This window comes from Psittacula echo, assembly GCF_963264785.1.
Source record: "Psittacula echo genome assembly, chromosome: 7".
Classification (NCBI taxonomy): domain Eukaryota; kingdom Metazoa; phylum Chordata; class Aves; order Psittaciformes; family Psittacidae; genus Psittacula; species Psittacula echo.
Window position 1 is genome coordinate 46866737 of NC_137740.1, and position 12746 is coordinate 46879482.

The following is a 12746-nucleotide window of genomic DNA, read 5'->3' on the forward strand; positions in this document are numbered from 1 at the left end:
AATGTCAAACATTTTCTCCCTCAAATTCACACAGAAAAATAGCACAGCAGCAAATAACATGGTCCTCTGTTTGACAATGACCTTGTTACAAGCATTTTCAATGTATATAATGTCACACCATCAATACCTTCTTATCTTTAAATAATTAGGTAAAAAAGGCCCCCAGTATAACCATTTCTTATATAGCCAAGTTCTCTTTATATACATCCAAATTTTAAAGATACAAATAAAACATTATACAGGATTTATAAGTGTTTAAAAACTTGAGGCTTCAGAAACATGGTTTCCCAAAAAGACTCGGGGAAAATCCACAGACTGGCAAGGTAGCAGAGAAAACTGGAAAAAAGGAGACAGACACAGGTTTGCTGCCATAGCATTTTACTAAAGTTGTCAGTCGTCATGGTCATGTTATCAGAAATAACGGTTTAAGCTGAAAATGAGGAATGGTAGTTTCCTGTGTTGATCTCAAGTGCTGAGACAGGCAATTCAAGTATTTCCTATTTGATCCACGCTCACTGTAGCAAAATGGTGCAGAAAAAAGGAATTATTTTACATTTTTTCCATACAATCGATCAATGTCCATCTGATAGTATGCTGTGAGCTCTTTGCGTTTTAGCTTGAACGCATCTGTCACCAGACCAGTCTCAGGGGTCCAAGGATCAGGGCTCAAACGAATTTTTACTGGTATTTCAAACTTCTCCAGATTAGCTGTAAAAATACAAAACATAAATGTAAGCATGCTTCTACAATTAAGAGCACAAAAGGAAGAACTGTACTCTCACACAGAAAAGCATGTGACATAAATGAAGTGCTCCTCAAACCCACCATTAGCTTTGCAAGCCAGTGTGGGTCACAAGTAGAGCGACAGGGTCCATCAGAAACTGCTCTTCAGTTTCCATAGAAACAGACATAAACCACAGCTGTTTGGGTACCTGTGCTGCTCCTCAACTTCAGAAAATCCCCACTGTGTGAAAGTGACAGCCTCAAAATATACACTGTTATGATCCTATCTTCTGGAAATAGTCTTAAAATCCATTGGGTTTTGGTTGGTTGGTTTTGGGGTTTTTTTTTTCCTTATAGTTCTCAACTGTTCAAGGAAGCTAAGTTCATTTGGCAGCTGTTCCCCTCACTGAAACAGAATAGTGCTCTGCATGGTACACCTTTAGCATAAACCAGTATCCTTTGCAAGAGTTTCTATTATGCTTTCAGACATAATAGAAGAAAAACAAATAAAAAGACATCAACAGATGGGCAATATTAAAATTATTTTCTGGTTAGAAAAAATCCCCACAAATACGAAATTGTTCTGTGCTACCTGTCAGTTTTAGATTTTCCTGTGCCTTTACTCCCCTTGACATTAAATCATTGGGCTTGGGTTTTTTTTTTTTTTGCAATCTAGCATTAAAACTCATTAAATTACTTTGAAAGTCTATGATACCAGACTGAAACAAAAACCAAATATGAAGTAAAAAAATGTGCAAAAGTGCCTCAGGATTAAATAAAATATTCCATTTCATGAATTTTAACATATTTAATTCTGTTTTAAATAGTTACTGCTACACAAAAAAGAAGAGGAAAGCAACCTTGTACATGCTCTCCACCTCAACAGCTTCTTAGAATGACTTTGCCCATATGCTCCATGCGGTGAAGAAAAAAGGACTGGAGACATAGGGCAAGGAAAAAAAGAAGTCTGCTGCAGTACTGAGTCTACATGCCTCCTAAGAGTATGTTCCTATAAAAGAAGTCTGCAAATACACTTATCATAGAGTTTAATACAAGTAATATGGAGGAGAGACAAAGATTAACAAGATAAAGATAGTTGGAAGCATGAAGTTATCCAGCGTAGAAAAGATGGGGACAAACTGCAAAGGGGTGCAGCAGGACATCATGATATGAAGTGAGTGCAAAACACAGAGTAGAAAACATTCATTGCACAAAAGTGTAAAAAAGAATGCATATGAAAAACAAATTTAACAGTGGCCATTTAGAAAACCCCAACGTTTTGTGGTCATAACCAACAGCTTTACTAAAAAAGCTCAGAGTTTTGTAATAGCCAAAAGCAAAAAACAAGGCAGAAATTATGAAAGGACAAAATGTCACCGTGCCACTGTTTAATTCTGCACCAGCATAGCTGAATAGACTACGACCAATTAGCATGAAAAAAGATACAGCTGAGAGGGGAAGTATAACAGACAATGGGGGAAAAAGAAAAAAAATCACAACTACCATTGTGACTCTTCACTGCTCTTCCCATACAAGAGCTCAGCAGAAGGAAATTGAACTAGCAGATGGCAGAGTTAAAACAAACAAGAGGCATTTTTTCACATGAGCACAGCTGAGCTGTGCAACTCTGCCACTGATACAGAATACTTACACAACTTCAAAAGGTGACTAGAAGAGTTAATGGAAGAAAAGTACTGAAAATTATTAACTAAAGACACTGCTTTCAGTTCAGGAAACCCCTCAGATGCAAGCCACTGGAAGCTAGGAGAGCTCCTGTCACCACAGGCTTATTTCAATTATGCACTGGCAGGTACTATGTCAGACTGTATGATCCCTAACATGCACGGATCTACAGATGACCCACATTCTTTTGGGCAAGCAGCTAAGGCCATAAAGCTACTACAGGACATCATAAAGAGCACTAGACACACCCCCACCCCACCCCCAACTTCTCAGGAACTTCATACAAATTTTATGAAATATATACTCAAGGAAGTATTTTTAGGCCTATGCTTATCTGTTTCACAGACATTACAGTCCTCAAGATTAATACTATCTGCCCAGCTACTCACCTGCCATGGCAGCCTCAGCTAGCACCTTCAGTACCTCTTTTTCCATCTCAGGACTGTTACAGATCTCTTCCCAGGTTCCTTTAAATCCTTTCTTTCGAGCTAGTTCTGCAAGTTCCTTTTGATTTGGCACAACAAATCCAATGACGTAAGAATGGAAACTGAGAAATATAATGTACTTTAGTATGAATTTTGTAAAGTTAACAAGTCTTCAAAAATAACATTTCAAGTTGGGGGGTCTGCAGTTAACACAGAGATATTGCTCTTAACAGTTGGCTTTTGTTCACCTGATAATCTTTCTCAAATAGTATACAAATCACCTTTGCCTGCTTAAAAATAAATAGAAAGAGAAGCTACTTACCTTACAGCAACTGGATTGCTTCAAGGTGTGCTGTCCATATGCATATTCCACTGTGTCTCATGCTCAAAGCTTTGGGGAAGCAGTACCCATACGATGTCAATGCGCCCTGCCTCTCCTCATGTTTTGCATCCCGGTATGAAGACTGGTGTGCGGCTTCCCTACCTCAGATTCCTCTCAACTGCAGAATCCAGTTACTGTAGAGGAGTAGAGGACTGCAGTGAAGAGGGGTTGGGAAGCAGGTTGTGGAATGAGCATATGCACAACACATCTCAAAGAAAGCCTGTTTCTGTAAAGGCGGTGACTTCTCTTTCAAGTGATTGTCCATACGCTCACTCTACTGCTGGCAATTTTTGTCTGTTCCTGATATGCCCAGCACATATGAAGCTGTTATCTCAAAAAGTCTTCAAAGAACACCAAAGCACAATTTGTCCTGAAACAGGTATTCAAGATCTTTCAGATGGTGTAAAGTTCAAGAAAAATGAGAATCTCACATGGCAGAATCAGAGAGCTGAAAGCAATCTCAGAAGATCATCTGAATTCATTTGCCTGCCTTTATACGAAGTTATCAACGTATAAAAGATGTTTGTCTAATGCATTCTTAAACATCAGGCAAACTCTTCACTGCAAAGCTTCCTTATTCCTAGCACTGGTAAGTTAAGATGATGGCTATTCCTGACTCTTCCTCTCTGCAGCTCACATCAGTTGTATTTTTCACACAGCCAATAGCCAGATATTCCTCTCCTTTACACAGAAGCCATTTATCCATTCACTGCTACCTTTTTTCCTTCTCACCTTTCTAGTCTTCCTTTAAGTTTAGGAATTTTAGCAAAGACCTTCTCAACTCATGTATAACAGATCTCTGTCCCGATGTTCCCATTTTTTCCTGGACTCTTTTCAATAGGTCCATCTTTTCTCAAGTGTTGCATGTGGAACTCAGACCCTTTAATGCTTGGCAAGAAGATCATTGTGCATCTTGTAGGCTATAAATCTGATTCTGCCATATTATTTACCTTCTTACAATGGCATGGCACGGCACTTGTTGACTCATGTCAGCTCCTGCAGAACTGCTAGCAGCTGGTGGTCCTCATCCTGTATTTCTGCATTTTATTGAGGTCTAAGTATAATTTACATTTCCTCTCTTTAAACTGACTGCTTTTGCTGTTTTCAAACAAATCTCTTTCTAGTTAAGCTTGCTCTGTATTCTAATGCTGTCCTCCACTCTACCTTTGGTACTGTTCCACCTTAACCATCTACAGGTTTATTAAAACTTTTTAGCTTTCTTTCACCGGACAGATCATTAATACAATATACAGAACGTTAAACCCAGTACAATGAGTACTTCAGCTTAGGCTTAAAGGTCTCTTAGACAATTTTAAAATGCTAACTCTAAACATTAAATACCCTTTTGGTTACTGCACATTGCAATTTTCTCCTTTGTTACTGGTATGAGTTGTAAAGATGATCTGACAGCAGCTGTGAAGATTTCACGAAGTCCATTACAAACACAGGCTTCCCTAGCATCATCTGTCAACAGGCTTTGCCTGGTGGCTGACTCAGAACCATTCCCATTTTTCACTAAGAATATACTCACAGAAAGACTTCAGACTAGCCTCAGTATCATTGCATGCATCTCACCTTCTCTGCCTCTCTGATTCTGCCCACACACACCTCCCCTCCACTCCTGCTATACTCTGTACTGAACTTTGCAACTTTGTCTAGGGTCTCTAATGCATGTATCATGTATGAAGGCATCCAGAACACAAAGGATTGGCACTTTCATCACTGGTACCCACAGTCTTTTGACATGCTTAAGGTCATGTCCAGCAATATCACCAGTGTCTCCAGGGATAAACGGTATTATAAAAGTAATCTTGGTTCATCTAAAATTCAGCCTCCTGAGTAAAAGCATACTTCCTCTGGACAAACTGTTTTATCCAACTACGCTTTTTGGTGGAAAGAGCACCTTGGCACTCACAGTTCCTGGAATGTGTAGCTTTTCATTTTGTACTTCTAAGTTAAATCCTCACTTGTTGCAGTTCAAATGCTAAAGCACTGTTTGTCTTGAGAAGTATCCTGAAGACCACATCATCTCTCTGGAGCAGCTACTTCCCTCTCCATTATTGTTCCTTCTGCAGATCTTTTGAATTTGCCTGCATTTTCAGTCTTAGAGGTCGTAACAGCACAAAGGAAGAAGTTCTCAGAATTTGGTCCTCAGGACCTCCTCAGTCATCTCCTCCATGCTGAGAGATTTTGTCAAAACATCTCTCCTACACCACACATCCTCATTCCCCCCCCGTGCTTGAGATCCTACCAGAGTACAGCCCTCAGACCTATGGTAAGAGACATACTCAATGACGCTACATGTGGATATCACCATCTCCATTCTGTAAAGTCTGGTCCTTATCAGCTCTCCTTGACTTTCATGTTGAGAACTCCCTTGGGTTTTTTGCCATGTTTGCTCATTCCTCTGATAACTGCTCATTTTCTTGCCATTACACTTGAGACCTACTGAACACGTCTTGGATAGGCGAAGTGCTGATAAAGCAGCAGGAGTCTCCTCTGAAGGCACTCTAATCATAATTCCTTTCAGCAAGCATTTTATTGCTTATCTCACTATTTGGGCTGAAGTGGTCAATTAATACAGCTTTTGAAGAAGCAATATTATGCAAACACTTCTGATTCCCTACTACCATATTCAGAGGAGTTTTGCACCCCAAGATCTAAGGTCAAATCACAGATACAACCCATTCCCAGAAGTCTGTCCTCCTTGTCCTTTTGCATGTGGGAGATAGAATAGCTACAAATGGACTCCTCTTGCATATGAGACTGCCGCTCAGGCAAAAGTATAAGGAGAGACAGGATATAAGAGAGGTCACAGGCACTGCTAATAAAAAGCCTCCAAGCTCACACTTGCTGAGGTGAGTATATACCCACAACGAAATGTGCATATGGACAATCATTCAGAGAATTTGTAGCACATGGCTACTTATGCCAAATCACACACATGAAAGCATTAAGAAGAAATACAGCAGCATTAGAAAAAACAATCTGGAATGTATTTGTACTCACTAGATTACCTTTAAAGACTGCTCATAAGTTTTCCTATTTTTAGGTAATAGACAAGACACAGACTGTCAGAGACAAGTGTCTGTCTGACAAGTACATTTTAGCCTCGAATGTTAGGCTGGCCTGACAAAATTAACACAAAATTTGGTAATACAATTTCAATAGTGAGTTTCAACCCTAGACCAGCAGAAATCACCACCTGTCGGAACTTCCTTCTCCACCAGCTACAGAGGTTGCTCAGAAGAGGCACATAACCTCAGGCAGTCAAAGCAAGCAAACATTAGACTCACCTAGTTGGTCAAAACCACAAATAAAGCTTAATATAACAGAACTTTCCTCAGGAGTGGTGTGCCCAATGCATGTTAGGCTATTGAACCATGACTATCAAAACTGAAGTTACAGGACGAAGTTACAGGATGACTAGCATTAGTTAATACAAAAAATACCACAGAACCAGGTGAACAAACCAAAAGTTAATTTTCTATTTATTACTAGTGAGCAATTCTCTGGTATGTTTGTCCTGGCCTCTTTCAAAGTTATCAAGTGAGGGTTTTTTTTGCCATACTGGAAATCAGCATATTTCTGGATCATTCATAAGCTCCAAAATTACTTTCCAAACATTTAAATGACAACAGGAAACAAAGACCACCTGAAGTATATTTATATGTTTAAGTTTATATGATGCACAGGTAGGGAATTCTAGAAATAGAAACTTTGACATCTCTGAGCCCACATATGTCTAATTCATTAGTACATGTAGGAAGCAAGTAGAAAGGACATTTGATATCATTTATTAGATGTGTGTTTGCAAAGTATTTACAGACTGTTTTCTCTCAAGCTGCAAAGCTTCTGCTGGTGTTAAAGGAAAGCACTTCCAATGCACAAGCCAGCTTCTGAGCTGTTAGTGTTTCCCCCCTCCCTTCCTCTGAAGAACACATTACAGCTAAATACAGCAAGGAACAAGGTGTCCTAGGTCTTCTGTAGGTAATCATCTCCAGAATTCTTGAGTGATACCTATTACGAATGCAGCCAGAGCTTAGCTGCTTTTCAGACTGGGGAAAAGGAAAAAGACACTAATTCTTAGCATTTTCCAATGAATGATGAAAAAAAAATGGGAAAGAAATAAAGACGTACATATCAGATGGTTTAGTTTTGATACAGTTATTCCACTGTATAAGTAAAATAATTTTTCAAGTGGTTTCAAAAATTCCACACATTGAGTGAAAAAAAAAATTTGCTTATGGCTTCAGCAGGACAAAGAATATAGCAATGATAAAGTTGCAGCTGCCTCTTACCTGCTTGCATATGCACAAATATTATCTACCAGTGGAAGACTCTTTAGAGCTGCTTCTACTTTGCCAAGAGAAACATATTCTCCTGCCTGGAGTTTTACAAGATCTTTTTTACGATCTAATGAAGAAAAACAGGAATTAAACATTAATTACAAAAGATTTTAGACGCTGATTTTTTACTTTCCTGAAACGTATGTATAAAAGCCAAAAGGTGACTCACATTTGGTGAACATATCAGAAACATTTAATACTAGGTTTCCAAGTTTTGCATTTTATCAATCTTTCTCTATCATAAAAATGCGGCATGCTTCAATTTAACACATTTTGTGCCTTTAGAAAAGCATTTCCTGCATGACAGCACTGTCATGTGAATGGAAAACTACTAGGACTATTCAAAAGCCAGTTTTTGTCTGAAAACACACTTTGTGCTGTCTGGTCCAGATGCTTAAGGCAGGAGATGCTCTATTTGGTGACATTTTGTTACTTATTACCAGGCTAAATCTGTATTTAAAGAGCAACTGTGAGGCACTGGAATGGGTTGCCCAGGGAGGTTGTGAATGCTCCATCCTTGGCAGTGTTCAAGGCCAGGTTGGATGAGGCCTTGGGTGACATGGTTTACTGTGGGGTGTCCCTGCCCATGGCAGGGGGGTTGGAACTAGATGATCTTAAGGTCCTTTCCAACCCTAACTATTCTATGATTCTATGTACTGTCACCTGTAACTTGAAACACAATAGGAACTGAAACTTAAGCCCAAATTACTTGATCTTATTGTACATAGCCCAAAGGTGGCAAAGGTCACTAGGATAAGGTGGGTAAGGGGGCATTGCCCTTGTGAGGGCAACCAGGAGTATCTCTCCTTTACTATGCATTTTGATGCTGCTTTGTACAACCAGGCAAGGTAGTTTTGCAGCTGAACAGTCTGATAAGTGCAAGACAGCTGCAATGTGACCTAAGATTTTTCTGATACAATAAACCAAATATGCTTAGTTTTCAGGATTAAAGAGCATCCTGAATCATCCGCTACCTTCAAGACACACATCTGGTAGTTTATATGGCACCATTTTTGTGCCCATAGGTATCAAAGGATTATGGGTCTATCACAGGCTTACGTATAACACCTTTACCTCACTATATTTTTCTCCTAGATATTATGAAGAATGACAAGATTAGAAAAAGGCTTACTTAATTACTGAGCACATATCATCAAAAGAGTCATTTCAAAGAACCAAATTCCAGCTACAAAATCACAAAAATCTAAGGCAGCTCATCTAGCTCCATTAGCCTGTATTTAAGTCTTTAATTAATACCTAGCCTCACTAATAGAGAGGAGTCAATGTTAAGACTGTTTTAAAAGAAAGCAGCTCTTCCAAAAATCAGATTTTAAAGCACACCATCAAGTTTATGTTAACATATCAGAATTTCCCTGGGATACATGCTAGGGCTTTAGACTGCATGCAAAGATACAGAGATTTTGGGCGGTTAATTACAATATTTAGCAGAATCAGAAATATGTTTACCTGAATTTAGTAACTCACCAATAATTTTGAGACATCCATCTTGATGAAACTCTCCAATGTCACCAGTATGGAGCCACCTCTGCCCATTCTCATCAACAGAGAAATCTTTTTTGGTTCGTACTTCATTTCTGTAGTAGCCCACAGTCACATTTGGCCCTCCAATAAGAATCTCACCTCTAGGATATGGTTTATCAGTGTTGTAATATCCACCTAAAAGAGCAGGTTAAGTTAACAAGAACTGAAATATATTCCAAAGCAAAGATTCCTATTATTTTTACAATTTAAATATAGAATTAAACACTTTACTATGTCCTTAGGCAAAGTTACCACCTGCCTCAATAGTTCCCTTGCCTCTAGTTCAGTTTCAATTCTATGAACCTTTCTGCCATGCTCTGTAAGTTTTATACAAGCTTGAATAAGATTAAAAAACCAAAATGAACAAACAAACAAATAAACCAGATCACAAAAAGCTACAATAAAAACCCACAAAAGAGACTTCACCTCATATTTTAAGAAACTAAAAAAAACTATAAGGTTTCACATTAGCCCCAAACACCTTTAAGCATTAAGTATTTCTACTCTACAATACATAAAAGCCTACAGAGATAGGAAATCATGTAAATGCATTTCAAACTTCATTAAATATATTTTGCATAGCATCCTTTAAGCTTCCATTCCATATGCCAATTTTAAATGAATTTATTAAAAATAATATTATGAAGACTATTTTAAAATAATTTAATGGCAACAGAAGGTATCATGCATGCACTTCGGTTCAAGTCTCCTGTATCCACCACCTCTCAGACACAACATACACAACCTGCACCCTGTCCTGCAAGAACACTAATCTAGATCAGAAAGAGGTACAATGCTGTATACACTTCCACAATATACATATACAAGTACAGTGAATACAAGATATAGTATAGCTAAAGAGTCATAATACAACCTAGGCAAAAAGCCATTCACATTGATTGCTCTGTCTAGAAATTTTAAGTTTTAAAACTACTGAGAAATTTATCTTTTTTCTCTCCCGAGTTCAAATTTTTATAGATAAAAGTAGCCTTTAAAAATTAAAAAGCCAAGAAATAGATTTCTAGCTACTACTACTGGGCAAAGCCCAATAGAAAAATAGCCATATAAAGTTTCTTATAAGCACACTATAATTAAATCACATAGAGAAATTCTCACCTTCTTCCCAGTTCATTAACTTGATTTCACAACAGACCAAAGGTGCTCCCACTCTCCCTGTACTGTAGTCCCAAACTAAAATTAAAAAAAAAAAAAATTTTTCAGGAAAAAAGCGCCAAAGAGTAGGAAAAAACAAAAAAAGTCTTTGTTGTCATGCATCTTATTTAGTGAAAATTAACTGTTATTTATTTCTAAGCTTTAATTCATGGAACAGAACTTCCAAGAAAACCAATGGATCTATCAAGGTCACACAGCTAAAATACTTATCCTGCAAAGAGAACAGATTGCTGTATTTACAGATATCTCCAGTCGTATCAACACAGCTTTCACAGTAAGCTACCCATGTGGATCACACTTCAAAAGTGGCACAACAACTTTAAATAGCGTTTGCTGGACTAAGATAAGTGGCAATATTTCATAACAATTCAGGGATACTGTATTTTGAGCCACTTTCCTGAAGTCTCATTTCCAAACACTTCTGCATCTAGACACCTTACTGAAACAGCATCACTGCAGACTACATCATTCATATTACAGTTCCATGTTATGGACACCATTAAGTTCTATGATATGAAATTAGAAGTCTGGTGCAGGCTTTTGCATTCCATTTTTTATTTTCCTAAAGTCTCAAAAGTGCAATAGTGACAAGATCCCATTCACATTATTATGGATTTCTCTACTACAAATAAGAACATTTTTTATATGTAAGTCACCAGCTTTAGCACAATGTATCAAAATTAGTACTCCTACTACTTTATTTATGATTATAGGTAATTTCCAGGATTACCCAATTAAAATTTGGTGGCATACTCCAAATGAACAGACTGTCAAAGATGATACACACAGAGCACTCAGCATGGATCACAGCACTCAGTGGCATGCGCTGACACCAACCTTCCATGATTGTTCCAGCTCCAGATGATTCAGTTAGCCCATACCCCTGCCCTACAGGGCAACAGAAACAAATGTTCATAAACCGCTGAGTTGCTGCAGAGAGTGGAGCTCCTCCACAAAGCAGGATGCGAATTTTTCCACCTAGCAGCATTCGTACTTTCCGGAAAATAAGGCTAAAATGCAAAGATTAAGAGTATGTATTTGTTGCTTTAAAACAAGAAAACAAGACAAGAGAGTACTTAATTCAGTATCTGAACCAAAAGTTTGCACCATCTTCAAATGTACTTTTATGGTATTTAAGAAAAATTCTGAAGGAGCACATTTAAGTTTTCAAGAACACAGGATTTATAATCTTGTTTCCACATCCTAATTTGAAGATGGTTTAAATGTTTAGAGACTGCAGATTTCTTAAGACAGTAAAATTCAGATATTTTTCTCCTCAAAAATAATTTAAATAAGCTGTATAAATTTTGCAATTATATTACGCTTTAGTCTCACTGAAGCTGGGAGTTGGACTTTATGATCCTTATGGGTTCCTTCCAACTTCAAATATTTTACCATTCACTTCTGTGAAAATGTGAAATCTACAGTTATATATACAAACAGATTTCCCATCTTACCCAGGAATTGCATAAATCTATTATTAAACTTCTGATGAAGACAATGCAATCAATATAAACCTTCAACCAGCTTCAAGTTAAATAACACTCATTTAAATCGTATCAATAAATGTTTTAAAGCATTACACAAACAACTGAATTTTACACTTTATTACAGACTTAGTCATGTTCAAAGTGTCAACAATAAAAAAATCAGGCAATGCTATGTGGTAGGACTTTGATAAGCATTTTTTTGGTGCCATTAGGAAGTAAAACTAAACTTACCTATCGCAGAGTGGGGTTGTGTAACCTTTGGAAATCTGTTCCATTTTGTAGTTGTAGGCCAATATAAATAGATTCCGCTGGAAAGCAGTCATTTCATTCACTTTATTCATGACATTTTTGTAGATCCGATCCATAATTTCCTAGTTACATAAGAAGACTACCTTTAACTCATAGAAACAGAAATCTTAAATTCAGTACAAAAAGGAAACATGATCTAGAAATTCCAGTTCATTTCAGATGATAAGCCACTCTCAGGTTGTTTCCTCTTCCACTGATGAGATAACGATGTTTGATTTCTGGGTTTCTGTGAAAATCTGAGCAGGAGCACTAGTTAATCCCAAATTGCCTGCAGCCAACTGCCTTTATTCCACTCATTTGAACAGAACCTTCATTTGCATAACGAACAATAGATGACTACTTAAAATTACAATCTAATACCCATAGCTATTTAAACTTTGAAAAATACTGAAATTTGTATGATGAATGTTTACCTCCAACATAAATACGAAAAATATTATTATAAGCTAGCTTAACATCAGAAGTTCTAACTTTTTTATTTAAATGATCATTGCATTGATTCTGTTGTTAAAAATCTGGATTATTTTTTTAAAAATACATTAGAAATATATATTTATAAATATTTATCCTTCAGTTACTTACCGGGACAGCTGCCATTAGGGTTGGCTTAAGCGTAGTAACGTCACCTTTGCTTCCTTTCTTTATTTTAGATGACTAAAGCAAAGAACAT

At 37.4% G+C, this 12746-nt stretch overlaps 1 protein-coding gene across 1 annotated transcript in view; it reads right to left on the minus strand.

The window, feature by feature from the left end:
* Positions 1 to 544: 544 nt before the first annotated feature.
* The window catches only part of ACSL3 (acyl-CoA synthetase long chain family member 3), a gene marked incomplete at its 3' end in the record, with an annotated part of 51015 nt that continues 38813 nt past the window's right edge, over positions 545 to 12746 (minus strand). The window contains exons 9-16 of the mRNA XM_080623709.1: positions 12659 to 12730; positions 11999 to 12138; positions 11115 to 11287; positions 10221 to 10295; positions 9048 to 9239; positions 7515 to 7629; positions 2796 to 2953; positions 545 to 708 (exon numbers count right to left, since the gene is read on the minus strand). Coding sequence (XP_080479835.1) covers positions 545 to 708; positions 2796 to 2953; positions 7515 to 7629; positions 9048 to 9239; positions 10221 to 10295; positions 11115 to 11287; positions 11999 to 12138; positions 12659 to 12730 — 1089 coding nt within the window. The remainder of the gene's footprint in view (positions 709 to 2795; positions 2954 to 7514; positions 7630 to 9047; positions 9240 to 10220; positions 10296 to 11114; positions 11288 to 11998; positions 12139 to 12658; positions 12731 to 12746) is intronic.